The 26,622-nt window shown below is 47.5% G+C and overlaps 2 protein-coding genes across 8 annotated transcripts in view; both read left to right on the top strand.

The window, feature by feature from the left end:
- The window catches only part of SPTBN2 (spectrin beta, non-erythrocytic 2), a 39,690-nt gene extending 33,059 nt beyond the window's left edge, over window positions 1–6,631 (top strand). For all 3 annotated transcript variants that reach the window (XM_065937822.1, XM_065937824.1, XM_065937821.1), the window contains 12 exons: window positions 301–675; window positions 1,564–1,808; window positions 1,904–2,042; window positions 2,487–2,571; window positions 2,784–2,980; window positions 3,314–3,456; window positions 3,545–3,620; window positions 3,703–3,753; window positions 3,971–4,191; window positions 4,773–4,946; window positions 5,430–5,472; window positions 5,779–6,631. In XM_065937822.1, coding sequence (XP_065793894.1) covers window positions 301–675; window positions 1,564–1,808; window positions 1,904–2,042; window positions 2,487–2,571; window positions 2,784–2,980; window positions 3,314–3,456; window positions 3,545–3,620; window positions 3,703–3,753; window positions 3,971–4,191; window positions 4,773–4,946; window positions 5,430–5,472; window positions 5,779–6,012 — 1,983 coding nt within the window. In that variant the 3' untranslated portion in view covers window positions 6,013–6,631. The remainder of the gene's footprint in view (window positions 1–300; window positions 676–1,563; window positions 1,809–1,903; window positions 2,043–2,486; window positions 2,572–2,783; window positions 2,981–3,313; window positions 3,457–3,544; window positions 3,621–3,702; window positions 3,754–3,970; window positions 4,192–4,772; window positions 4,947–5,429; window positions 5,473–5,778) is intronic.
- Window positions 6,632–14,735: 8,104 nt separating this feature from the next.
- Window positions 14,736–25,367, top strand: LOC136169779 (RNA-binding protein 4B). Of its 5 annotated transcripts, none has more exons than XR_010663435.1 (5): window positions 14,736–14,861; window positions 15,523–15,946; window positions 20,824–21,500; window positions 23,070–23,291; window positions 23,970–25,360. XR_010663435.1 is itself a non-coding variant. In XM_065937826.1 (4 exons), exons 2-3 carry the CDS (start codon window positions 15,535–15,537, stop codon window positions 21,489–21,491), a joined length of 1,080 nt encoding a protein of 359 aa, XP_065793898.1. In that variant the 5' UTR covers window positions 14,736–14,861; window positions 15,523–15,534; the 3' UTR covers window positions 21,492–21,500; window positions 23,070–25,367. The 5 variants fall into 5 exon arrangements, 3 of the variants coding, with proteins under 3 accessions (XP_065793898.1, XP_065793897.1, XP_065793900.1); XR_010663434.1 differs by having other exon boundaries at window positions 23,889–25,360; XM_065937826.1 differs by having other exon boundaries at window positions 23,070–25,367.
- The last annotated feature ends 1,255 nt before the right edge of the window (window positions 25,368–26,622 follow it).

The following is a 26,622-nucleotide window of genomic DNA, read 5'->3' as shown; positions in this document are numbered from 1 at the left end:
TTCCTCTCCGTGGTTTGGGGGGGGGCGGTTTGGACCCTCACTGGTGCAGAAACATAGACTGTACTTGGGGTATCCTTGTCAGAAGACTAAAGGTTCCAAGCACCCCTTTACTGGGAGCTGGTGGTTGGGGGTGTCCGTCAAATGCAGGGTCAGTGGGTACCAGTTGCTTTTGCTCACCAACTTGGCCCTGGAAGAGAAGTGGGTTCTCCGTGTGAAAGGACTTGCCGCCTGCCATCCCTGAGGTAGGTATCACACGCTTCAGCCTCACAGAGTTGTCTGGGCTACGGCTTCCTCCACCAGATGCTCCGGGACAAATTCCGTGAGTTCTCGCGGGACACGAGCACCATCGGCCAGGAGCGCGTGGATGGCGCCAACGCGCTGGCCAACGGGCTCATCGCCGGGGGCCACGCCGCCCGGGCCACGGTGGCCGAGTGGAAGGACAGCCTCAACGAGGCCTGGGCTGACCTGCTGGAGCTGCTGGACACGCGGGGCCAGGTGCTGGCGGCCGCACACGAGCTGCAGCGCTTCCTGCACGGGGCGCGCCAAGCCCTGGCGCGCGTGCAGCACAAGCAGCAGCAGCTTCCCGACGGGACCGGCCGGGACCTCAACGCCGCCGAGGCCCTGCAGCGCCGACACTGTGCCTTCGAGCACGACATCCAGGCCCTCAGCGCTCAGGTCTGACCCAAGCGTGGGTGGGGGCGACGGTGTCTTAGAGGACACTTGATGGGGAATGTAGGGGAAGGACTGGAGGGTGGGCATGCCCTGCAGGGCCATGTAGGGATGCACTTAGAATGATTCCGGGGAATGATCTCTGACCAGGGGACATCTAGCCACCGTGTCCACACCTGGAATGACAAGGCTCTATGAGGGCCCGTGACATTTTCTTCTTTTTACATTTCTTTTTATGTTTGGTTGCACTGGGTCTTTGTTGCTGCATGCGGGCTTTCTCTAGTTGTGTGGAATAGGGGCTGCTCTTCACTGCAGCGCACGGCATGTAGGATCCTCCCGGACCAGGGGTGGAACCCAGGTTCCCTGCACTGGCAGGTGGATTCTTAAGCACCAGGGAAGTCCGGCCCCATGACATTTTCAAATGGTTCCGGGAGCTAGAAGATTCTTCCCTTTGTACTCAAATCCATCTGTTGCCCCACTCAGGCATTAGCCCTACAAAAAATAAGCATAGATCCTTCCTCCAGCCGTTTAAACCCAAGAGGCTCCTCCCACCCAAGTCCCTTCTTTAGGCTAAAAATCTTCTAGCAATCTCTGAGGTGCCCCACGTGCTGTACAGGCTTCTGAAAGCTCAACCAGCTAGTGGCCCTTTTAAAGCGTTGACCCCCCAGCTAAGCCCGGGCCCCCCAGTAGGGCTCCACAGGACAGCGTGTGACAGGGCTGACTCTAAGCACCAGTCCTCATCTTTCCCAGTGGCCCCCTCACCCCTCCCCACTCCTCCTGCTTCCCTGCAGGAGGAAGGAGGGCAGGAGGTGGAGAGCAGAGGCCAGGACCGAGGGAGGGCGCAGCCCCTCAGAGCCTCCCGGCTCACCTTAACTTTGACCTGGGCCCCTGCAGGTCCAGCAGGTGCAGGACGATGGCCACCGGCTCCAGAAGGCCTACGCCGGCGACAAGGCCGAGGAGATCGGCCGCCACATGCAGGCCGTGGCCGAGGCCTGGGCGCAGCTTCAGGGGAGCTCTGCTGCTCGCCGCCAGCTGCTGCTGGACACCACGGACAAGTTCCGCTTCTTCAAGGCTGTCCGGGAGCTGATGCTGTGGATGGACGGGGTGAACCTGCAGATGGATGCCCAGGAGCGGCCCCGGTGAGACCCACAGTGCCAGGTGGCCTCCGGGGGCTACGTGTTCGTGGCTGGAAGAGGGTGGTGGGCAGCGGGTGATGCGGTCTCTGTGCCCCCAGGGACGTGTCTTCCGCAGACCTGGTCATCAAGAACCACCAAGGCATCAAGGCCGAGATTGAGGCCAGGGCCGACCGCTTCTCCTCCTGTGTCGACATGGGGCAGGGGCTGCTGGCCAGGAGCCACTACGCGGCAGAGGAGGTGGGCGAGGCCTAGGCAAAGCCGTCACCCTCACCGGGGAGGCCTGAATGCTGGCTTCTCCCCGGAGTCTGCCTGGTCCTTCTCATTCTTTCTGTGCTGAAACCTTTCACCATCCCCTCAGGGTTGTTCAGGGATTTCCCCATTTTATTTTTCTGTCTACCTCTTGAAATAAAAAAACGGCTAGTGAGGACTTATTACACAGCACATGTAATTCTGGTCAATATTGTGTGGTGGCCTGGATGGGAGGGGGATTGGGGGGAGAATGGATACATGTGTATGTATGGCTGAGTCCCTTCCCTATTCACCTGAAACTGTCACAACACTGTTCATCAGCTATACCCTGATACAAAATAAACAGTTAAAAAAAAAAAGATATCATTAGTAGACCCCCAGGGGCCCTGCAAAGGCCTCACTGAGTGCTAATTTGCATCTGTGCCTCCCCAGATCTCAGAGAAGCTGTCTCAGCTTCAGACACGGCGCCAAGAGACAGCTGACAAGTGGCAGGAGAAGATGGACTGGCTGCAGCTTGGTGAGTCGCTGTAGAAAACCAGCCGAGGGCTCCAGGCCCTGGGCGGGGGGGTGCACCTGGGGGTGGCCCGGGCACTGCCTGGCTCTGCCCTGAGCTCCTGCTCTGGGGCGGTGTCCTTCTCGGTGTTCCCGCTCCCAAAGCTGCTGTGGCCACAGTGCCCTGCCGTTGCCCACTCTGACTTGCCCCCTCTCTGCAACCCACCCCCCCTGCAGTTTTGGAGGTGCTGGTGTTCGGGAGAGACGCGGGTGTGGCGGAGGCCTGGCTATGTAGTCAGGAACCGTTGGTGCGAAGTGCCGAGCTGGGCTGCACGGTTGATGAAGTTGAGAGCCTCATCAAGCGGCATGAGGCCTTCCAGAAGTCCGCGGTGGCCTGGGAGGAACGGTTCAGCGCGCTGGAGAAGCTCACGGCGGTGAGGGCGACAGGACCCGAGGAACACCGGCCCCCTCCCTCTGCCCCAGGCCCCGCACACTCTCCTGCTTGAAGAGGACATTTCTCCTCTTCCCATTGCCCCAGGCTCTCCCAGATGTGAGCCAAAGGTACCCTGTGGTCACCTCACCTCTGGGAGCCATCGTTTTCCCTGTGTGGCACTAAGAGACAGCATCTTCCCCATGGCTCCTCATCCCCACCTTCTTCTGGAATTCTCGTCTCCATCCTTTCTGTTCTGTCAGACCAGAGCTAAGACACTTCAGTTTTCCCCAACGCCCCGGACCTTCTATGCTCTGACCTCAGAATTTCTTGGCAGCTGGAGGAACAGGAGAAGGAGCGGAAAAGAAAGAGGGAGGAAGAGGAACGGAGAAAGCTGCCCCCTCCTCCAGAACCCCCGGCCAGTCTGCCCGAAGGGCACCTGGTAGACAGCCACACGGCCCCTGCCGCCGCCCGGGACGGGTGAGAGCTGGGACATCTGGGGAGGAAAAGAGGGCTGAGCCAGAGCAACCCCACCACTTAGCGTTCTCTGTCGCCCCTGCTGTTCCAGAGTGCACCCCCGCCTGCCGGCATCCTCACAGCCGGCCAGTGTGAACGGCGTCTGCACAGATGCAGAGGGCCCCCAGGTGAGCCCTCCCGCCCCAGCACTCTGTCAGAATCTCAGCCCCTCCCCTTGCACATCTGCTTAACAGCGTCTTGTCCTTGCAGCCCCTGATGGAACAGCAGAGACTTGAGCAGGGCAGCCTCCCAGAAGGGCCTGTGAGTTACTCCTGGGCATGTGGGTGTTGATAACTAGGAGATAAGGGACGCAAAGGGGTGTGAGCCGGGAGGTGGGAACACTGGGGTCAGGAGAGGGCAGAGACTCAAAGGAAACGTGGGAGTGGGAAGACCCGCTCCTGGACTTCAAACTTCACACCCTTCAAGCCAGATGTCTCCCGTCTCACCTTTTGTGACACACGCACCACTGTCTTCACAGGGGTCCGGTGCTGGGGACGAGGCCAACGGGCCACGGGGAGAGAAGCAGGCCCGGACACGAGGCCCAACCCCACCAATAATGCCCCAGAGCAGGTCATCTGAGTCCGCCCGGGTCTCCACCTTGCCCCCTCGAGGCCCGGAGCTCTCCGCCCAGGAACAGATGGAGGGCCTGCTGTGCCGCAAACAGGAGATGGAGGCCTTTGGCAAGAAGGCTGCCAACAGGTACTGGGTCTGGCCACGCGGCACAGAGACCCCTCCGGCTCCTGGTTCTGGACAGGCTTACCTAGACCTCTTCCTAGACTAGGGGAAGGGGTAGGACTCAGGAGCAGGGTGGGGCCTCGGTGGGGGCGGGAGGGCCGGGAAACTATAAACAAGATGGGCCTAAGGTGGCACTAGTGTTAAAGAACCCGCCTGCCAATGCAGGAGACATAAGAGAGGTGGATTCAATCCCTGGGTCAGGAAGATCCCCTGGAGAGGGCATGGCAACCCACTCCAGGATTCTTGCCTGGAGAATCCCCTTGGATAGAGGAGCTACAGTCCATGTAGCAAGCATGTCTTCAAGCTGGGGTAGGAATGGACCGGAGGGAGGCGTGATACAGACGCAAGGGCACGGGGCCAGGCATTTGGGGGCTACAGTCCATAGGGTTGCAAAGAGTCGGACATGACTGAAGCGACTTAGCAATGACAGGAGTGGCCCTGGGAGTCCTGGAGCCATCAGGCTGTTCCCAGGGTGGCTGGCCCCTCAAAGGCCGGTCAGGCACCGGCGTCTCCTCCTCACCCGCACCGTGTTACCCCTCCCCCAGGTCGTGGCAGAACGTGTACTGTGTCCTGCGGCGCGGGAGCCTTGGCTTCTACAAGGATGCGAAGGCAGCCAGTGCAGGAGTGCCGTACCACGGAGAAGTGCCTGTCAGCCTGGCCAGGGCCCAGGGCAGCGTGGCCTTTGATTATCGAAAGCGCAAGCATGTCTTCAAGCTGGGGTAGGAATGGACCGGAGGGAGGCGCGATACAGACGCGAGGGCTCGGGGACAGGCATTTGGGTACAGAAACATCGACGAGGGAGAGGCGGGGGCTCTGGCCGTGCTCACACGCAGGGTAGCGGGAGCACCGCGGCGCAGACCTGTCAAGCTGAGCAGTTATCCTGCAGGGGAGAGTTGTCGGCAGGATGAGGGCGTTCCCCTGTCTCCAGGGCCCGCAGCTGCCTGCCAGGCGGCCGCCAGAGCAGGAGGCGGGGCCTGGGGCGGAAGTGAGCGTCCTCGGCAGCCAATCAGGAAGGAGCTGCTTTGGCCCCACCCCCGGTCCTGAGAATCGGGAGAAGGTTCAGAAAGGGTCTGGAGAGCCGGCTATGAGCACCCGGGGTCCGTTCTCCCGTCTGGTCTCTGGGCGATAAGGCGCTCTCGCCAGCCCTGAGCTGGCCGGTCACAGCCTCGGCTCTGCCCTGAGTTCTCTCTCTTTACCAACAGCTTACAAGATGGGAAGGAATATCTGTTCCAGGCCAAGGATGAGGTGAGCCGTCCCTTTCCCCCCGTGTCCCCTTGCCTCCGTGCTGCCCGAGAGCCCTCCAGATGTACTCTTTATTTCCTCACCTCTCTCTCGTTTTGCTTGTCTGAAGTGTCTCCTTCTTTGATATCGGACAACCCACGTTGTGCCAACTGGGTTGTGTGAAGGCCACACCAAGCATGTTCCCTCCCTTAAAAGGGTCGTTTTCTCCAGAGAGATGGGGCAGGCATCTCTGCCTCCTCTCTTACCCTTCCCCATGAGCGCGAGCCACAGCCTCCAAGCTGACCAGGTGTCTTTCCGCGCCCCTTGCAGGCAGAGATGAGCTCGTGGCTGAGGGTGGTGAATGCAGCCATTGCCACCGCGTCCTCCGCCTCCGGAGAGCCTGAAGAGCCAGCGGTGCCCAGTGCCACGCGGGGCATGACCCGGGCTATGACCATGCCTCCGGTGTCACCGGCCGGGGCTGAGGCACCTGTCGTGCTTCGCAGCAAGGATGGTAGAGAACGAGAGCGAGAAAAGCGCTTCAGCTTCTTCAAGAAGAACAAGTAGTTGGGGGCGAGACTCCCAGGCCAGCTCCCTCCCTCTGTCCAGGAAACTGCCAGGGACCGTCGACAGAGGTCACCCTCTTGTCAGGACAACTGCCTGCTGCTAGGGTCTGTTGCCAAGGTCAACCCATCACCAGGAACTGTCTCTGGGGACAAGTCAGTATTCCCAAAGGCAACCCTTCTCTTCTGCTATTTAATTCTAGACTGGTGGTGGGGCCTAGGCAACCCCCAATTCCACTCCTCCCCTCTCCCCTCTTTCCCCAGCCTTATGCCTCTGTCCCAACCACGGGCGCAGGCAGCGCCACACCCTCTACGAGGCCATGTGGGGAATGGCTCCCCTCCCCAGGGTCCTTCTCCCACCACAGCTAGGGCATGCCATCCAGTCCTCGCCCCTGGGGACCAGCCAGGAACCTCTCAGAGCGGAAGCAGGACCTGGGGGCTAGATTGCCAGATGACAGGTCAGAAACACCGAAGCTGCCCCTTCCCATCCTTCCTCGTCCTTTGACTCAAGCAGCCCCTCCATCTCCGGCAACTCTCGACAGCTTCCAAGTATGAGTTGTTTGGGGCCAACCACAGCCTTGAGTCTGGCCAAGGAGGTGATTAAACAGCTCAGCTTCTCTTACTGCCTGAGTGTCTTTGATTTCCTGACCAAACCTCTCTAGCTGTGCCCAAGTTCTTCCTTCTGGCCCTGATCTCCTGTGTGTGAGGTGTCCACCAGCATCCGAGCCCACCAAGAACCACATTCTGTGAGCCTCCCACCCATGGTCTCATTTCCCCATGATAATAACCTCCACTTTGCTGGGTTCACCTATGTCAAGCCTCTTTTTAGCCCAGAGAAGTTCCCCATGACGTTAACAAGCAGTATTCATGTTAGAAGGCAGTGAAGGACTGTGGTGCACAACTTCCTTCACTCATGATTCTCCCAAGTGTGTTAAAAAATGGAAGGTGGGGGACTGACCTAGCGGTTCAGTGGTGAAGACGACACGTCCCCCATGCATGGGGCCTGGGTTCAATCCCTGGTCAGGGAACTACATCCCACATGCTGCAACAGAGACTGAATATCCCACGTGTCACAACTAAGAGGAGCCAAATAAGTAAATACTAAAAAAAAAAGGAAGGCAGTAGAGCCCTGCCACAACCTAGTGTCAGCCACAGCTCAGCCTGACAGTGGGAAGTGGAGCATACAGCCAGTGATTACTGACCCCACCTTCTGTCTCAATGGAGAGGACTCCAATAAAGGAACAGGGGAGTTCAGGTTCTCAATCCACCGACCAGTAGAACGATAGCACCCTGGGAAGCCATGAGGCACATTCTAAGTGCATAAACAAATACACAGGAGAATGTATTCTAGATCTAGTGAGTTATTAAAGCAGGTGACTTTCCGCCTTGTCTCTGGCTCAGCCGCTGAAGGTTTCAGGGCAATAGTATTTGCCTCGGGAGCCTCCTATAGGAAAAGTTTTGCTCTTTCATTGTTTCCCATCCATACACAACCAACCATTTTGGGGGTTCAGAGATCTTTCCAGGAAAGCAGCCCCATCATTAGCATAGTAGGCCAAGGGCCCTAGCTGAGCAGACCCTCCCATCAGCCATAATAAAGACGGGGTCAGGTGTGTGCAGGCCCAGAAAGTTCCCAAACATGAGCTGTAGTAGATCAGACAGCTCACAGAATAATTACCACTTTCTTTCAAGAAAAGCAGACTCAGTACTTCAAAGCAGACATGTGATAACATAATTGGAACGATCTGTCAGGAGACATCAGCACCACACAGACACCTTTTGTTCTCCAGGTCTAACTGTGAGATCTCCACTGTAGGAAGAGAAAGCCACACGTTGTGGGGTGCTCAGGGAGTCTGGGGAGATGCACTTCTTGGTGGCAAGCCTGGGCATTGGGAGAGAAAGCAATAATTGGAGATTTTAGAAGGAAAAAAATGTGTATTAGGGTGAGAAAACAATGGAGAAATTAGCGTTTTAACTCGTAAACAGGGCAGCCAAGTGAAGCAGTCCGACAGTGTGCAGAATGCAGTCAGACATTGTGAATGGAGATGTAATAAAAATATGGTTTGAGCATTTATCCTTAAGGACAGAACGTGGAAGAGGATAAGCATAAAGTCAGGAAGTTAAGTCTTGTAAGGGAGACACCTTCGGAAACGAGTGGACGGAAGTTCAACGAAGGATAAGAGACTGGGATGGAGCAGTGATGGATATGAGGCGGATTAGAGCACAAAAATACAATAATGCAGGCTCCACGAATCAATGGGGAAACAGGGACAGACAAAAATGGATTAATTATTTAGAGGAAAATGTTTGCATTCTTACCTAACCCCACTTTCAAGGGCGAACTCGAGATCTGTGCTGACCAGTGTGGCAGCCACGAGTCACATGCAGCCACTGAGCATGTGAAATCTGGCTAGTCTGACTGGGGTGTGCTGTAAGTGTAAAATGCTTTCTGGATTTTGAAGACTGAAAAGGAAAAAAAGAATTTAAAATATCTCAATAATTTGTATTTGATAATACATTGCAATATTTTAGCTATGTTGGATCTCAACAATATTAAAGTCAATTTTAACTGTTTCTTTTTATTTCTTAAATGTGTTTACTAGAAAATTTTGTATATGTTTCTCACATTATGCTTCTATTTGGATAGCAGTGCTCTAAATGGACTACAGACCTGAATGTGAAAAGTAAAAACATTAATGTTAATAGAAAAAAAATGTAGGAGAATGTACTTAATGTCCAAAAAGGCCATTCTGTACAAAACTTCAAAAGCACACACTTTAAGGCAAAAATTGATTGTCAGTCACATTAACAAATTAGGGTTTCTGTACAGTGAAGAACTCCATGGACAAAATAATTTGGTGGGATGAGAGAAGATACTTGAAACTGACCTCTGGAAAAAAAAAAAGAAAGAAACTGACTTCTTGTGACCTCAGCCTGCAGCAGCTTGGAGTGGGGCTTGGGTTTCCAGCCAGAGACTGAGGCTGGGTCGCAGCAGTGAGAGTACCAAATCCTAGCCACTAGACCAATGGTCAGTGACAAGGGCCCTGGCCCTTCAGCTTTGCAGAAAAGAATTCCCACAAAGACTGAAAGTAATGAAAAAGGTAAAGTGTTTCTATTAGAAGGGAAAGGAGTACAATACACGGCAGAAAGCGAAGAACTAAAGAGCCTCTTGATGAAAGTGAAAGAGGAGAGTGAAAAAGTTGGCTTAAAACTCAATATTCAAAAAACGAAGATCATGGCATCCGGTTCCATCACTTCATGGCAAAGAGATGGGGAAACAATGGAAACAGTGATAGACTTTGTTTTCTTGGGCTCCAAAATCACTGCAGATGATGACTGCAGCCATAAAATTAAAAGACGCTTGCTGCTTGGAAGAAAAGCTATGACCAACCTAGACAGCATATTAAAAAGCAGAGACATTACTTTGCCAACAAAGGTCTGTCTAGTCAAAGCTGTGGTTTTTCCAGTAGTCATGTATGGACATGAGAGTTGGACTATAACGAAAGCTGAGCGCCAAAGAATTGGTGCTTTTGAACTGTGGTGTTGGAGAAGACTCTTGAGAGTCCCTTGAACTGCAAGGAGATCTAACCAGTCCATCCTAAAGGAAATCAGTTCTGAATATTCATTGAAAGGACTGATACTGAAGCTGAAGCTCCAATACTTTGACCACCTGATGCGAAGAACTGACTCATTTGAAAAGACCCTGATGCTGAGAAAGATTGAAGGCGGGAGGAGAAGAGGACGACAGAGGGTGAGATGGCATCACCGACTCGATGGGCATGAGTCTGAGTAAGTTCCATAACTCAAGTAACCCTAACCTGAGTAAGTTGGGGACGGACAGGGAAGCCTGGCGTGCTACAGTCCATGGAGTCGCAAAGAATCGGACACAACTGAGCAACTGAACTGACTGACATGTCCACACAAGTGGACTCAGAGAGCATGCTGCTGAGGTGCATCCTTGTGGCAGTTTGAATTACTTTCATGGGGCATTTCTTTCATATTTCCTTTGGCCAATCATTCTGATTTGCCTGGTTCACAGTCCATATTTTGTACATCTCAGGATCCTCCTATGGATGCTACAGCAAAGGCCTGTGGGTAGAGCGTCCCTTGACATCACTCCCCTTTGACCTCCAAGGAGCCTTTCTGTGCGTGTGTGGTCATAGAGGTCTCCTGACTTAGAGAATGAGAAACATGTGGTCTGGGCAGGGCCCAGCCTTCTCCCTTAATTGTCCTGCTGTTCTTGTCTTGGAGTTTCAGTCCACAGGGAATGAATCCCCTATCACTTAACTATGGAGAAATCCATCTACCTCCTGCCTCAAAACCAACAAGAGATTAATATCTAGAATAGACAAGGAAATCCTGCAAATCAGCAACAAAAAAGAGACTGTAACCTGACAAGAAACATGGGGGAAAGATATAAAGAGGAAAGTTACAGAAGAGTAAACCTCCCAAACTTAAGAGAAACAAGAGATGTTTAGAATCATTAGTAATGAGAGAAATGCAAATTAAAGCAACAATGATATACCATTTTACACCTGGCAAAAATTAGAAAACTGGATAATGTCAAACACTGGCAGAGACACTGAGATGCAGGCTCCCTGAGGTGGGAGGTAGACTGGTTTCCAGAGGACAGCCTGACACTGCTTGGTGAAGTTGGTTCTGAGACAGTCCGGGGATCTGGGACCTTGTGCTGCAGTGCTACAATGCTTGTGCCTGGACACAACTCTCCTCAGATGACACTAAAAATAACTGCGTGCACATGCAGTTTGGGCAAATTCTGGACCAAAAAGATACAAAGAGACCAAAAAACCCAACTGCCACTTTTGAGGTGCCTGAAGCAAAAAGCAAAAGCAGGATACTGTGCATGCTCCCTACACTCACCACCACCTAAGGAGGGGGCAAAACACCTAAGCCATCCCTCCAAAACAACCCCTGGACACACCCCTACCCTCACCCCATATAAAGAACAAGCTTGCGCCCCCTTGGGGAGCAAGCCAGCAAGGGGACCTGTTTGTTTTCACGTCCCCGCTGCTGCAACAGGGGCCCTAGTAAAGTCTTGCCTGAATTTTTTGTCCGGCCTCTAATCAATTAATATTGACTGGAGAAAGCCAAGAAGCCTGGTTGGTAACAGTTTAATGTATACCCTATGACTCAGCAAGCCAGAAATTCCATCCCAGTCCTAACTCGCCTCAAATTATCACACCAGTCTATTAGGGTACACATAATTAACATAGGATGTCAACTGCAAGCTTATTTGTAACAAGAATAAGGAGTTAGAGGCAACCTGAGTGTCCTATGCTGAGAGAGAGACAGATAAAATATGCTGGCTGCACACTGTGGAGTATTGCTCAGTAGTTAGACACCCACAATAACACAGGGCTTCCCTGGTGGCTCAGTGGTAGAGAATCTGCCTGCCAATGAAGAAGATGTGGGTTTGATCCCTCGGTTGGGAAGATCCGCTTGGAGAAGGAAGTGGTAACCTGCTCCAGTAGTCTTGCCTGGAAAATCCCACGTCCAGAGGAGCTTGGCGGGCTACAGTCCATGGGGTTGCAAGAGTCAGACACATGACTTACTGAGTAAACAACAAGAACAACATAGTGCTTAGTGAAAAAAGAAAAAATGAGCTATACAACACAATTTACATAGACATTTGCATAAATTAATTTACCCAAATAAAATTTCCCCAAATGAAGAATGGGTGGACTTTGTTTAGATCCATATTAGGAGAAACCAGATGTAAAAACAGATACTTGGGACAATCCAGTGGAAATTTAAATATAAATATCAGATGATATTACCATAGCATAGAGCTGATTTTTTAGAGGCAGTTAGTGAAAACCTTATAGATGAAATGACATTATGACTGGAATTTGCCTTAAAAAAAACTCCAGCCCATCTGCCCCCAACACACACACACACACGAAGCAAAGGGGCTACATGAAATAAGATGAGCAAATATTGATAATTGTCAAAGTTGAGTAAGGGGCCCAGAAGATTTCATAATATTCTCTATTTGTGCCTTTTTGAAAATGTCCACAAAGAAACATTTTTTGTAATGGAAAAAGCAAATGTGCATTAAAAAGACATGTTAAAAAAAAAATAAAAAGACATGTCTTACAGAAAACAAACTTATGGTTACCAAAGAGGAAGGTAGGGGAGGGAAAATTAGGAGTTTGGGAATAGCAGATGCAAACTACTATATATAAAATAGACAGACAACAAGTTTCTAAGGTATAGCACAGGTGACTATATTCAATATCTTGTAGGGACTTTCCTGGAGAAGGCAATGGCACCCCACTCCAGTACTCTTGCCTGGAAAATCCCATGGACAGGGGAGCCTGGTAGGCTGCAGTCCATGAGGTCGCTTGGAGTCGGAAACAACTGAGCAACTTCACTTTCACTTTTCACTTTCAGGCACTGGAGAAGGAAATGGCAACCCACTCCAGTGTTCTTGCCTGTAGAATTCCAGGGACGGGGGAGCCTGGTGGGCTGCCGTCTATGGGGTCACACAGAGTCGGACACGACTGAAGTAGCAGCAGCAGCAGCAGGGACTTTCCTGGATGGTCCAGTGATTAAGATTCTGAGCTTCCAATGAGAGGGTCTGGGTTCCATTCCTGGTCAGGGAACTAGATTCAACATGCTGCAACTAAACGTTTCCATGCCCCAGCTAAAAAGATCCTTCATGCCAAAACTAAGACAAATAAATAAATAGCTTGCGACCCATGATAGAAAAGAATATGAAAATGAGTATATATATATGTATGTACAACTGAATCACTTTGCTGTACACCAGAAACTAACATGACATGGTAAATATACTTCATTAAAATATATATATATATATATATATATCTTGCAAGAACACAAAATAATACATTCTAAATTCATTTAACGGTTGCCTATGAGGGTTTCCGTTGTGGCTCAGCTGTAAAGAATCTGCCTGCAATGCGGAAGACCTGGATTCGATCCCTGGGTTGGGAAGATCCCCTGAAGAAGATAACGGCTACCCACTTCAGTATTCTGGCCTGGAGAATTCCGTGGACTGTATAGTCCATTGGGCTGCAAAGAGTCGGATACAACTGAGCGACTTTCGCTTTCAAAAAATGAGGGAAAGGGAAGGGGAGGTAAAAGGGAATAGATAAGAATAGGGAAATAGATGGGGAAGAAGATGGAATGATATGGTCAGAGCTATGAGGAGAAACAGTATAAAAACACAGGAGAAAAAGATGGTGAACGAATGAAAAATTTTAGAGGGGTGCAAGCTGTTAAAAGGATATTAGTTTTGGTAACCTCAGAAAACTTGGGGAATTGGAGAGGAAGACAGAATCCAAAACACAGGCATGAAAGTGGGCAACAGCAGGTTCACAGTTTGCAAAAATCCGTCCTGAAACACTGGGAAGAAACCCAAGTTAGAAAACATTAACAGCAAAGATGAGTAAAAACTATTTCAGAAATGGGCAAAGGGGTCCCTCGCTGGTGTTTCAAAAGTCTGACTATAGAGAGAAACTGGAAATGAGCAAGAGAAAAAGGGAAGGGGAGGGTTAAACAGAAATAGGTGGGAGGTAAGCATGAGTATTATCAGAACTGGAAGGACAGTGCATCTGCTGACATTGGTGGAAAACAAAGAATTCAGTAAAAGAAATGTAACCGAGTAGCTTGAGAGAGAGGACACCGTGCAGAGTTTGTGCCTGATAGTATCAGAAAAGATACCAAGGAGGAATGACGACGGACAAACATCCTGGCATGCTTTGCTTGGAGATAAGCTAAGTCCATCTATCTCCAGAAACGTCTATTCTTTGTCCAAAGGTGACAGTGAGTAATCCCCCTTAGTGACTTCCTTTTGGCCAGCAGGAGGTGCCCTTGGACCACAGTTGAATTCTGAAAGCTGGACCATGCCCCGGTCAGTTGCCTTGTCCTCCAGCAGCTTGGTCTGGAGGTGGAGACCCTGGCCTGTCCCCCAAACAAGAAACCTCTCTGGTCCTCTATATCAAGCATTCGTTGGTGTGCTCACCACGAATCAGGAACTGTTAAGGACACACAGAGCTTAATTCTCTAGCTAGGGAGAGAAAACCAGCCTTCGTGTATATGTGACAAACAAAACCCAACTGACTTGAGTGTAGCCTGGATAGAATGCCTCTACGAGCTATCTCAGCTCTGCCATCTTGGGTTCTGTTTCCTCACCAGTGAAGTACGTTTGCAATTAAAAATTTTTGAATTATGTTTTAAAGCTCTACCAAAAAAAAAAAAAAAAAGAGTCAGGTTTCCTTGAAATGTGGTGCGCCTGTATTCCTAAAATGTTGTCCCAAGCTACCATAGAGGCTGGCCGATCGCTAAGAAAACCCGCTTTTAGGGGACTCAGTGAGATAACCCTTTGTCATCTGCAGCGGCAGTCCTTCCCCACCTCCGCCCCCCGACACGGCCCAATAGCACGATCCATTGTGAATGGATCCATTGTGATCTACTGTGACTCCGGGCTTCTGATTTCACCAAGGCAGTGGTTGCGCCCAGAGCCTTCTGACGCGAGCGCCGACCCCCACCCACACCATCGTCCAAGGTGTTGATTGGCTAGCCGGGCCAGGGGGCGGGCTGACCTCCGCTCCGCCGTGCCGACAACAGCGGGCCCCGCCCCCTATCGGGGCGACTGGGAGCCGAGCCCGGGGCAGCCATTTGTACGCGGCCGCGGGATTGGTCGCCTGGCTCCCGCGAGGGTGAGGAGGGGGTGGGCAGTGCGCACTCGCGCGTGCGTCAGGTGGCGCGCGAGAAAGGCCCGGTCGCGCCGAGGTTTGAGCGGCCGTCGCCATTTTGTAGGGTTCTCTCTGACGCGGGAGCCGCCGCCAGCGCTGCTGCCACCCGGAGGTGCGCAAGGTTCTTGTGGGTGTGGGGGAAGCCTGAGAGCCGGGCCGGCCGGGCCTCTGGCGGACGGGGAGGGCCCAGGGTTTGGGTTTTTTCTCTCGGTGCGGGAGGTCCGGGGAAGACAACGGGAGGAGGCGGGGCCGGGTCTCCGGAGGGGGCGGGGCAGGGGTCGAGTCGAGTCTTTGTTGGGGAGAAGGCATGGGAGTTGGGTCGCCGGCGCGGGGGTGGGGGTTCCCAGTTGGGGCAAAGGGGGCCTTTTTATTCTTAAAAGTATTTTGAACGGTGATGCCTCCTGGAAGAGAGGTACACAGATTTCCCTCCAAAACCTTGTTACCAGGGACAGTTAGATGTATGCCTCTTCCCCCCCATTTGGATTCTTCTCTTACCTGCCCCCAAACAGGAGTATTTCAAGCTAACCCTGTTACTTAAAATGCGCCTTATTTCACGAGGGACTATGCAATGCATGGTGACAACCGACCCGTTCGCGTGTTACACACAGCTCACACCACTCCTTAAGAGCTAACCTTTCTCCCGCTACTGAAAAAAGAGGGAACGTCTATGTGAGCATCTTGAAGGTGCCAAGAACTTGGGAGGATTAATCCAAAATGCAGTGCATTGAAACTTTCGCCTCTAACTTCTGAAAATCTCCTTTCTTCTCTTTCAGGCTCTTGTCAGGATGGTGAAGCTGTTCATCGGAAACCTGCCTCGGGAGGCCACAGAGCAGGAGATCCGCTCACTCTTCGAGCAGTATGGGAAGGTGCTGGAATGTGACATCATTAAGAACTACGGCTTTGTGCACATAGAGGACAAGACGGCGGCCGAGGATGCCATCCGCAACCTGCACCACTACAAGCTGCACGGGGTGAACATCAACGTGGAAGCCAGCAAGAATAAGAGCAAAGCTTCAACGAAGTTGCATGTAGGCAACATCAGCCCTACTTGTACCAACCAAGAGCTCCGGGCCAAGTTTGAGGAGTACGGTCCCGTCATCGAATGTGACATCGTGAAAGATTATGCGTTTGTACACATGGAGCGGGCTGAGGATGCAGTGGAGGCCATCAGGGGCCTTGACAACACAGAGTTTCAAGGTGAACTGCACTGGGGCCTGGGTGGCAAAACCGAGTGGGGTCTAGGTCTAGACAGAGGCAAGAACACAGGACCATGGGGCTGGCAGGGTGGTGTCTTCCATTCTACTTTAGCTGGAAATAGTAGAACGATTGTATGTTTAGCATGCTTAAACACAACTTAACTCTTGGAGAAGCAAACACTTCTCCTTTTCAGATTTGCCAAGATGTTTCTCAATGTAGAATCACAAACGGTAGGTCACTTTTTCCTGCAAGCGTTATTCATTTGGGTGCTGTTGGAAGTTTAATCTGCAAATGGGAGAAGAAGATAAAGGTCTGTGGCTTGCTGCTTTTGTTACGATGAGGAAGCCTTGTATATTTGAGAGTTTAAATGCATAGGGCTTATATTCCTTACTGCCCTGGGCAGTGGGCCATGGTGGGGGAAAAAAAGACATCTTTAAGAATCTCTGTATTATAAATCTGGGTGGTGAATCTGATTTTGGGGGGTTATCTTTTGAGTACTCAAGTTTGTTCAGTATGTGATGAACTATATAAGCAGAGCCAAAAACCGTGCTATGTATTCTGCTCCACATACTATTATTTAATCCTAAAGGGAAAAAACGACTTTTCTAAAAATGTTAGGTTGAATGGGAATTATGGTTCTGCTTCTGAGGAGATTCCGATTAGAGTGGCATATTGAATTATTTATATCATTAATAAAAGTACGTACATTGTCATTAGTACTACAAGAGGTTGCAGTTTCTCTGGAACTGTGCTGATATGGTAGCCACTAGCCCCATGTGGCTATTAAATTGAAATTAAATAAATTTTAAAGTTCAGTTTCTCAGTTGTGCTGCACACATTTCAAGCACTCAGGAGTCATCCAGGCTAGTGGTGACTGTGTCAGTGCAGATACAGAACATTTACATCATCATAGGAAGTTCTCTTGTACAGCACTGTTCTACAAGCTTTTCGTTGATAGTGTCATCTTAGACCACATGTTTACATCACTTTTCAGGTTTATAAATTCAGATCATTTTTTTCTCTGAGTACCATTAAAAGGGTTGTAAAGACGTACTGAAGGGTCCTCTACTAAACCTAGAAAACAGAAAAGAAATGGAGAAGAGGAAAAGTTGACCAGAAAAGGGTAAGAAAGCTTGCAGATAGTAGAGATTGCAAATAGTGCATCAGATATTTCTGGCTTCAGCCAGTGGTGTCCTGACTTTTAGTTGCTCTTTAAAGCACAGGGCAAAAATTGTAGATACTTGCTACCATTTACTTGTCATATGATCTTGGACAAGTGTTTTAACCTCTTTGTGCTTCATTTTCCCCACTTATAAAATAGAGTTATAATGATCCCTGCTGTACCTCCCTCACAGGATGGTAGTGAGGCTAGAATGAGGTAATAGATGTGAAAGTGCTTTGACAGTAAAAAGCACTGTATGATAAAAGGTGAGTGGTGTTCGCAACAACAAATGTTTCTATGATGGTTAGAAACTTCTTTAAAATGTAATACCTTTCCTCATTTATATTTGGTTTTCTTTTATTATTTTGGAAAGCTGTTGAACTTCAGATACCTTTAAAAAATACCCTGAATTATTTTCATTGGATGAAGGAGGGCATCATGAATGGACAGTGTTGGAGGAAATGGGAGTTCTCTCTTGATAGGTAACAAGCAAAATGTGAAAGAATGCAGTTAAAGTCTGGTACAAACTACAGCAATGTTCTAGTATAATACTGCTTGTCTTTACCTTTTTAATATGCAAGTGAGTAAAAGGATAGGATCAGAAATAGGTATATGGACGTCAGTTAATTGAGGGGAGGTTAGCTTGAAAGAAATATGTTTTAATACAGTGGGTTTCATTCAGGATGTAATAACACAATGATCCATGAAATTTTTTTAAACGTCATTATTAGGGAAAAAAGGATCTTTTATTTGGTTTTCATGTTCTTAGCCTGGGCCCTCTGGAGAAAGCACTCAACTTTTCATTATGTTTTACATACAGACATTTTTATAACCAGCTCTGTTTTTTTTCCAGATGACAAGAGAAAGTTTAGCATTGGATAGTAAGTTGCAGTCTTACAGAAAATACAATCTAGATACCAATTTGTCACAGTTTTTTCATAAAGTCTTTTTATTCATCTCCTAATAAAGGGGACCTCTTAAGAATGCCACTTTGGTCATCTTTTGAACCTTTATATGTTAATGGCTGCTACTGAGGCTTCCTGACTGTAGGACTAACAAAAGAAAGCAGCAGAATCTGAGTTTACCTGAGTCTCTGAGGATCTGTTTCCTCCCCATAAACAGCAGTGAACTGAACCGCTACTGACTTAGCAAGCAGTTTGCATTGAAAGACCCTGAAGAAGCTATTCCCAAGTAATAACTCAGGCAGCTGAACTGGGAATGTTATATGAGTTTATGTGTTTTGTTTTTCACCAGTATGTAAACAAACATTAAATTGGAGTACAGTTGTATATCAAGCTATATCCCTAATCTCTGGGTCCTGTTACTTGGCAGGAGCTCAGCAGTGAGGACCTCAGGTTGCCCACCTCTTTCTTTCAAAAGAAAACACTTGTGGGAGGTGGAGGCTGGTTTTCTGGGAAATGTTGGCAACATACCTCAGTAATTTTTTGGAGATTTCAGAAAATTTGTAAGCTTTTGGCTTCTCCAAGTGTGGTAGAGTAGTAGAATTTAATCTTCTTCCAGTTTTCTTTGCATTGGTTCCTTAAAGTAATAGAGAAGCACAGTATATTTCAATTACCATAAGAATTTTAGGAGATTTAAATGCCTGGTTACAACCTTTAGAAAGATTATGTGAAAAAAAGTATCATTTCTGTTGTAGATCTTTTAGTTCTAGATTTTAAAAGTTGTTTACCTGACTCCTTTTTACAGTTACTACAGATGTTTATAAACTTCTGAGTTCCACTCTAAAAGCAGTGGTGGAGATTGTATGTAGTAATAGAAACATCAAGGGGAAAAAAGTCACTGGGTTTTTTTTCTCAAAAAAAAATGGACCCATAATCTGTAAAGGATTAAATTACATATTTTCCTTGAAAATGTACTTGTAGGCCTCTGGACTGACTGCTTTTTAGATTGGCATGGTTACACTGACTTCAGAATTGAAACACTGTTTGTGTCTATCACACAGGTTTAATGTCACCATGCATGTTTGAAAGCCAAGTAGCTTGTAATCCCTCCAGTCCAAATTATAGGGAATTCTACATTTGGGATATAAATTGGGGCAAAAATCCATGTGTTTCTGTTCTAAGCACAGTTAGCGTTTGTCCTGTAATAACGTCTAAGAATGGGTAAGAATGGGAGTATCTGTATCTCTGAAAATAACGGGATGGCTCAGTGCTGCTTTCATGTTAAATTGCCGTCTGGTATCTGTTGACACTATCAGTGTTGATGGTGGATGCTGCCTCTCTACTCGCAGCTGGAAGTAAAAACCTGAGCTCCTTTGTTTCTGCTAAAGAAAGGGTTTTAAGTTTGAGGCAGCAGCTACTAGAAGCTGGGGTGGTAGGAATGTTGGACACTGGGCAGAACTGAGTTTGACTAAAGTGATATTACTGCACTAACCCGCTCCCCTCTCAGGGTCAGTGCATGGCGCTGTTCTGGCTGCCGTCCTGAATCGGGCTGTTTCCAACAGGATGGTGGAGCACGAGGCCTCCTACCGCATAGCTGCATCCAGAACAAGGTCTGTTACAGAGAGAGCAACTTGCTGATCGCGGAGGGGGGATTTGTCCTGAGCAGCCCTTTAGAGTGATGCGAAGCCCCAGTTCTCTCTACTGGCTGCTTTTGGCTATGATCTGTAAAGAATTGACTTGATCTCCAAAGTCTTAGGCAGTTTGGCACCAAATGCTGCCAAGAATATGCCCTTTCTCAAACTGCTTTTAAAGACCTTGGATGCTTTCATTAGCAAGGCTCCCTGGGCTTGGTTGTACCCAAGCCCAGGGCAAAGATTGTTTCTTCTCTTTGCTGTTCCTCGTGCTGGTCATTTCTTGCAAGTATGGATGTGGCTTGCTTGTACGGGTGCCCTGAAGCCTTTAGGCCAATGCTGCATTTTTCTAACAAGTAGACAATTCCCTGTAAAGAATTGTTTACAGGTTTATGTCGTTTACTGCATAACAGGATGAAATGCCAATCATTCCATTATATGAAAACACACTGTCCCTAAGAAACCAGTACTGCTTCAAGAACCATTTCTTGCTGTTGAGACTTAGGTCAGGTAGCTTTCTTTTCCACAGCAGGCGTGGATTCACCTTTGCTTAAAAAAAAAAATGTGGGGGTGGGGTTAAAGTCTGGAAGCTCTTATAAGGAACTCTTAAGGGGTCCTGGCGTTCAGGCAGATGATGCGCCAGGTATGATTTGTGTGCCCAACATAGCCTTCTGGTGACACTTGCAAAAACGGCTGGAAGAAACAAGATGGACAGCACATGCTGTGGCTTTTTAAGCTACAGTACACGCTTAGGCCTTATGTGGCCCTGAGAAAATCAGTGAGAGGTTGGTAAGATGCTTTACTATGCAGAGCACAACTGAGATGTTACTGGATATTTGATTTAGAAAAATTGTCAGGTTTTGCTAATAGTATTAAAAAGTGGAAACTTTTGAAAAGCGGAAATTCGATTTCTGTGTTGGGGAGAAGAAAGTCGTGGAGACGGAAGTAGGAGGGAATCCCGGTCTACTGTGTAAGTGGAAAGTATTGACTGGTTTCTGAGGATTCACATTTTCTAAGTCTCATCTGTTAAAACTTCACTGCTTTTTTGGAGGGGATTGTTGAAATAGGGTTGTAGGAATGTGTGTTTGTATGTTTGTGTGTCTTTTGCCAACTAGTTGATTTTGGGGAAGACATAGAAGGTTAATGAGTTATAATAAATCTTCTTAAATCTATTTCCTAAAGGCAAACGAATGCACGTGCAGTTGTCTACCAGCCGGCTTCGGACTGCCCCTGGGATGGGAGACCAGAGTGGCTGCTATCGGTGTGGGAAAGAGGGCCACTGGTCCAAAGAGTGTCCAGTAGATCGTTCAGGCCGTGTGGCGGACTTTACTGAGCAGTATAATGAACAGTATGGAGCGGTGCGCACACCTTATACCATGGGCTACGGGGAATCCATGTATTACAACGACGCATATGGAGCACTTGACTACTATAAGCGTTACCGAGTCCGCTCTTACGAGGCAGTGGCAGCAGCAGCAGCAGCTTCCGCGTACAACTATGCAGAGCAGACCATGTCTCATCTGCCTCAAGTCCAGAACACGGCTGTGACCAGTCACCTCAACTCCACTTCCGTTGACCCCTACGACAGACACCTGTTGCCAAACTCAGGCGCTGCTGCCACCTCAGCTGCTATGGCTGCTGCCGCTGCCACCACTTCCTCCTATTATGGAAGGGACAGGAGCCCTCTGCGTCGTGGTGCAGCTGTGCTCCCCACAGTTGGAGAGGGCTACGGTTATGGGCCAGAGAGTGAGCTGTCTCAGGCTTCAGCAGCTGCACGGAATTCTCTGTATGACATGGCCCGGTATGAACGGGAGCAGTATGTGGACCGAGCACGGTACTCAGCCTTTTAAAAACTGGAGGTGAGAGTGGGGTGGGTGTGGTTGAGAGATTCCATTGAGTCCCCAGAAAGGAGACCTTGCCACAGAGAGGCGGCTAAAGCGTCCTGGTTGCTGTCAGGACACTCTCCAAAAGGCGGTCACTACACTTTAGCCTTAGACATTTCTCTGGGCCAGAGCTTCATTTGACCTGTTGAGGTCTTCGTTTACAGCTCCAGCCAACTTGTTCATCCTGGGAAAACAACAACTAAGTTTATTAGTCAGGATATTGTTCTTTAATCAAATGTAAGCAGATCTGGATTACAAGAAACATAGTTGAAGAGAAGTAACACTTGTTGAGTACTCTCTTTGTACATACATTTAATGATACAGCGAGGTTTTAAGATATTTTCTCTTACGGAGAAAGGAACCTAAGGCTCAGAGAGGTTAAGTACTTTGTCTAATGTCATCTGGTGATTGAGAGTTCCAGAATTCAGGTAGGACTCAGGCCTGTCTGAGTCCAAAACTACATTCTCTTCCCACCACAAAAGTCACTGTGATGTATGTTGAAGAGTGCAGGTTCAGAAGTTAATAATGTCACCAGTGAGGATTTAAACTAACTTCAGATTTCCAGTTTGCTAAAAAAACTATTACTTAGCTCATGAACCTTTATCAGAGAAAACTCTTCTAATATATAAGCCAAATAAAATCCTCTGAATTTTAGGCATTTAGTTCCAAGAAACTTGCTGGAAAGCAATGTCTTAATGCCACTGTCTGCTCTGGATTCCGTGGAGTTCCTTCTTTATTAGTAACCCAGAGCCTTTTGTTCTCCGTGGGCACTTAGCTGCGTTTCTGCATGGCTTATGATGCTACTTTCTAGAGCCTGACACTTCCCATTGCTTCCAGCAAATTTTGGGGGGTTTTTTTGTTTGAGAACATTTAAAGAGCTAGATTAAACAGGTAATTTTCTGAAGTGTATGAAATCCTATTGATGGTAACCCTGGCAGTTTAATTTTTCCTTTTTCAGGTAATGTAAACAAAGATATTGGAATGTTAAGGCTAACTAGAGTATCTAGAAATTGATACCCAGTACCTTGAAATTGAGCATCAGCAGAACTGGAGGCCTAGCAGGAAAGTTAAACTGAGTTACCACCAAGTTTCCAGGGTTCTTAACATACCTCTTTGATGTATGAGTAGAAGAAAATCAAGTGACAGGAATTTTCCCTTTTACATGGTGAGAAGCAAATACATGAACCTGTGATGTTATATCCTGTGTGACTATGATAAGACAGGGATCTGCTGTGACTACTGTGTAGCAGTGAGTGTTCATTTGCATGAAGTAGATCTTAACAACTAGTGTAGTCTGCCATTAATCTTTTACTTTTAATGCTGCTGGTCTGCCATGAAGTTAGGATATGCCTCTAAAGTAAGGTGGTGTCTCCCAGATAACTGTACCTTCCTCTCAACTATGTTCCAAAGTTAAACATTAAATAGTATATATTGTGGTCTTTAAAGGATATTACTAAGGTATGTTTACGTGGTTTTTGACTGCTAGCAGTGGTTGTTCAACTAACCTCTTTTTAGTGATGACTGTTAAAGAAACTTACCTTCCAGGTATGAACCTCATATGGACTGAATAACCCTGAGTTGGTTGCAGTCCCAGGAGCCTGATGTTAATGAGGCTGCCAGGATGAAATACTCCAGAACTGTTGGGGATCCAAATTCGGGTCTCACCCTAGCAGAACTGATTCAAGAACGTCACAACTTTTGAAGTCGATTGGCACAGATCAAGACCAAGATTTGGCCCTTTGTCTGTAATAAGTAGAGGAACTTGGTGTGAGTTAACTTTTTTTTTCCCCCAGCCATTGGTGTCTGGAGTTCCCATCACCAATGGAAGAATTAGAGAATTTAGGATTTCTTCTCTTGTTTTGGTAAGGGAGATTTGGTCAATTAAAGGAGCTACTGTAATTGTGACTCTAAATCTGTGACAGTATGATAGCACAGGTATGTTGGAGGATGAATGAACCACTCCTTGATACCCTTTATGATTGTCATTTCTGAAAACGTGTTTATATGAAAGATTAAAATGAGACATATTTAGAATAATGTAATTGGCCATATTTGAGACCTAGCATCTTCTGATTTTTTGGAAACAAAAAATTAAATTATGGTTCTTGATATCTGTATGCCCTTTGTGTCAGTGACAGTAGCCTTGTATCACAGAAGTAGTCTTACCTAAAGGATGGGTAAGAAAATGAGAAAGATATATTTATCACCAATACAGCAGTCTTCCAGACAGATTGCTTCTTGTTCTATATATATAAGTAGATTCCTATATATAGCCATAGTAGAAAGGTAATTACATGAGATGTAACTTTGATCTGATCTGACTTGGTTTTGTTTTGTTCTGTTCTTTTTCCCCCTGGAATACAGGACGGGACCAGGGCCCTTGTACTCGGAGCCACGCTGCTCTCCAGGCATTGTGTAAGCCTCTTGTGTTGTGCTCTCTTTCAGGTAGGATAATTGCGGACTGAACCCTCGGGCTGCGGTCATATATGAGAACTTGCTCCGCGCGGTCCCCTTTGCCGGGATGTTTCCATTGCTTCATGTTTCAGTAAACAAAGGAGTTTGTGACCAACTATGTTTTCTTTCTTAATTTAATTCTTCTAAGTTGACTTTTCTTTCCTCTTGGCACTAGTCTCTGTAGCCTTTCTGTTCCTTGTGTTCTCAGCCTCTGAGCAGCCCTAGGTAAGGATTTTGCTGGCATCCCCTTTCTCCTGTACAGTGGAATCCCTCTTATCTTGCTTTCCTTAGGCGTTGAACCCTTCTCCCTGCCTACCTGCAACATCTCCTTTCCCTTTAAAATGACCACGTAGAGGCAAGCAACCTTTACTCTTCTCTGTTAGCTCTGGACTCTTAACACTGAAGCTAATCTTCTGAAATTGCTAAGACCATTGGGGTTTTGGTGGTTTTGTTTGTTTTGCTTTGTTTTATGTCTGACCTGTGATCGTGGTACAGCAGTAGCTGAAATTTAGCCTTGTTTTACTCCACTTCTCCCACTTTTTTTTTTTATATATATTTTGACAAATAAACGTTTCTAACACTTAAGTATCTTTTTGTATTTGTATGACTTAATTTACCACAAATGTCTTCTGGTTCTTTCTCAGTTGTGCTCAAACTACAGACTTCAGTGGAAGAACAGGTACCTGAAATTTACATGTAAAGGATTTAGTGAGATAAGTACTACGGCCTCAGCACTGAGTGGAGATAAAATAGCCAGCATCTTGAGACACTAAAAAGTATGCTGCACCTAGTGGTCAGGCTCCTTCTCTGTAAATAACCAGAGCTACTTTTTCCCATTTATACACCAGCAAACCCAGGTTGGTAGTGATAGAAGTCAGCCCCACAGAGAGGGGGCTGTGTCAGGAAAAGGTTGAGTCAGAACAAGGACCTGTCATACTGACTCAGTTTGACTTCACAGTATATGTTCATTTACATTCACAATTTAAACTAGAATTAGACTTTGGCTAAAATGAATAAAATAGTTATGATGATGTGGGGATATGTCAGTATTTTGAGCAGAAAAGCAACTAGGGTATTCATAAGTGGCAGTGATAATCTTGTGCAATAAAATGCATCCTCTAGAAAAATTTTAAAAAGATTTATGGACATGATATTTAGTTATCATTTAGGTCCTCATAAAACAAATTTAATGATGGACTGTACTTAAACTTTATTGTATCCTATATTACATGGTGATGTAAATTCTGTGAACCTTTAAAAACTGCATTTTCCCCACATATTTTGTACTTAAAATATATCTGTCTGACATAAGTGAAGCAAAATTTCTCCCTGATTTTTTGGGGTAGTATACAACAATGTAGAGAGGTTCCCTGCTCCATGCACACACTCCCAACTAGAGCTGATGTACGCAAAGCCCACATTAGCCCCAGTATTCCCCAAGGAGGCAGAATTGTCCTAGTTGGTTTTTTTAAGGGTGGAGACACAGATCTCATTGTGATTGATCTGCAAGGCATCATGCAGAGCAAATAAATCCATACAGATTTTGTTAGCCTCACTAAAATCTCTGGTCCTGCTCTGTGCTAAGTTAATGTTGCATTTGTAAAAAATATTTATTTGACTGTGTTGGGTCTTAGTTGTGGCATGTGAAATGTAGTTCCCTGACCAGGGATTGAACCCGGGCCACCTCCGTTGAGAGCGTGGTGTCTTAACCAGTGGGACACTAGGGAAGTCCCAACATAACAATTTAACATACCTTGATTTCCGTTATCACTGGTAGAAAAAGCTAGAAAAAAAATTGGATTCGGTTAACATTTCTGCATCAGCACTGCCTAGTAAAACTTTTGGCATTGTTGAACATGTTCTACAGCTGTGGTCCAATCTATAGCTACTGGGTACGTGTGGCTATTAAAAGTACTTGAAATGTGCCCAGTGAAGCTGAGAAACTGAAGTTTTTATTAGCTTCATGTGGCTAGTGATTACTGTATTGCATAGCACAGTTTAAATGTGAAGGACAGACTTCCCTGGTGGACCAGTGGTTAAGCTGCCATGCCTGTACTGCAGGGGACTCAGGTTTGATCCCTGGTTGGGGAACTAAGATCCTGCATGCTGGCATGTTGTAGCCAAAAAAAAAAAAGGTAAAGGAGAAAAAGCCCCGAAGAATCATATAAAATACTTTTCCCTTAGAAAATCCTTTCACTCTGCCCAAAACAGATGACACTGGAAAGGGGTTAGTTTTCAGACAACATAAGAGGACTGTTGAAACAAACAGGTGTATTTCTAAACCTCAGTTTAGAAACTCCATGTGGGGGTACATAATTCCTTTTATCTATCAAGACCAAATTCTCATTATAGACCATTTTAAAGTGCCACAAGGCCTCTCACACTAAAAGTTCCTGAGTTGATTCATCAGTGATTTGAATTCCAAGCCAGGATTTTGATAATGAATGAGATGTGATCGCTAGTTGAGAAGCAAACTCGCTGTGTATGTTTGCTGTAAGCCCTGCGGAGGGGTGAGTGCAGGGTGCTTTGGAAACGTGTAAACAGTGGCTGACTTCAGGGGCGGGTGGAGGGGGGCAGCTGCTATTCAAGTTGAGGAAACCACATAAGTGAAGGCCCCTGATCAGGAAAAGCGTGGTGACCATTA

The sequence above is a fragment of the Muntiacus reevesi genome, chromosome 5 (assembly GCF_963930625.1).
Source record: "Muntiacus reevesi chromosome 5, mMunRee1.1, whole genome shotgun sequence".
NCBI lineage: Eukaryota > Metazoa > Chordata > Mammalia > Artiodactyla > Cervidae > Muntiacus > Muntiacus reevesi.
The sequence above is the reverse complement of the archived record's forward strand: the minus strand, read 5'-3'. Positions and strand labels throughout refer to the sequence as shown.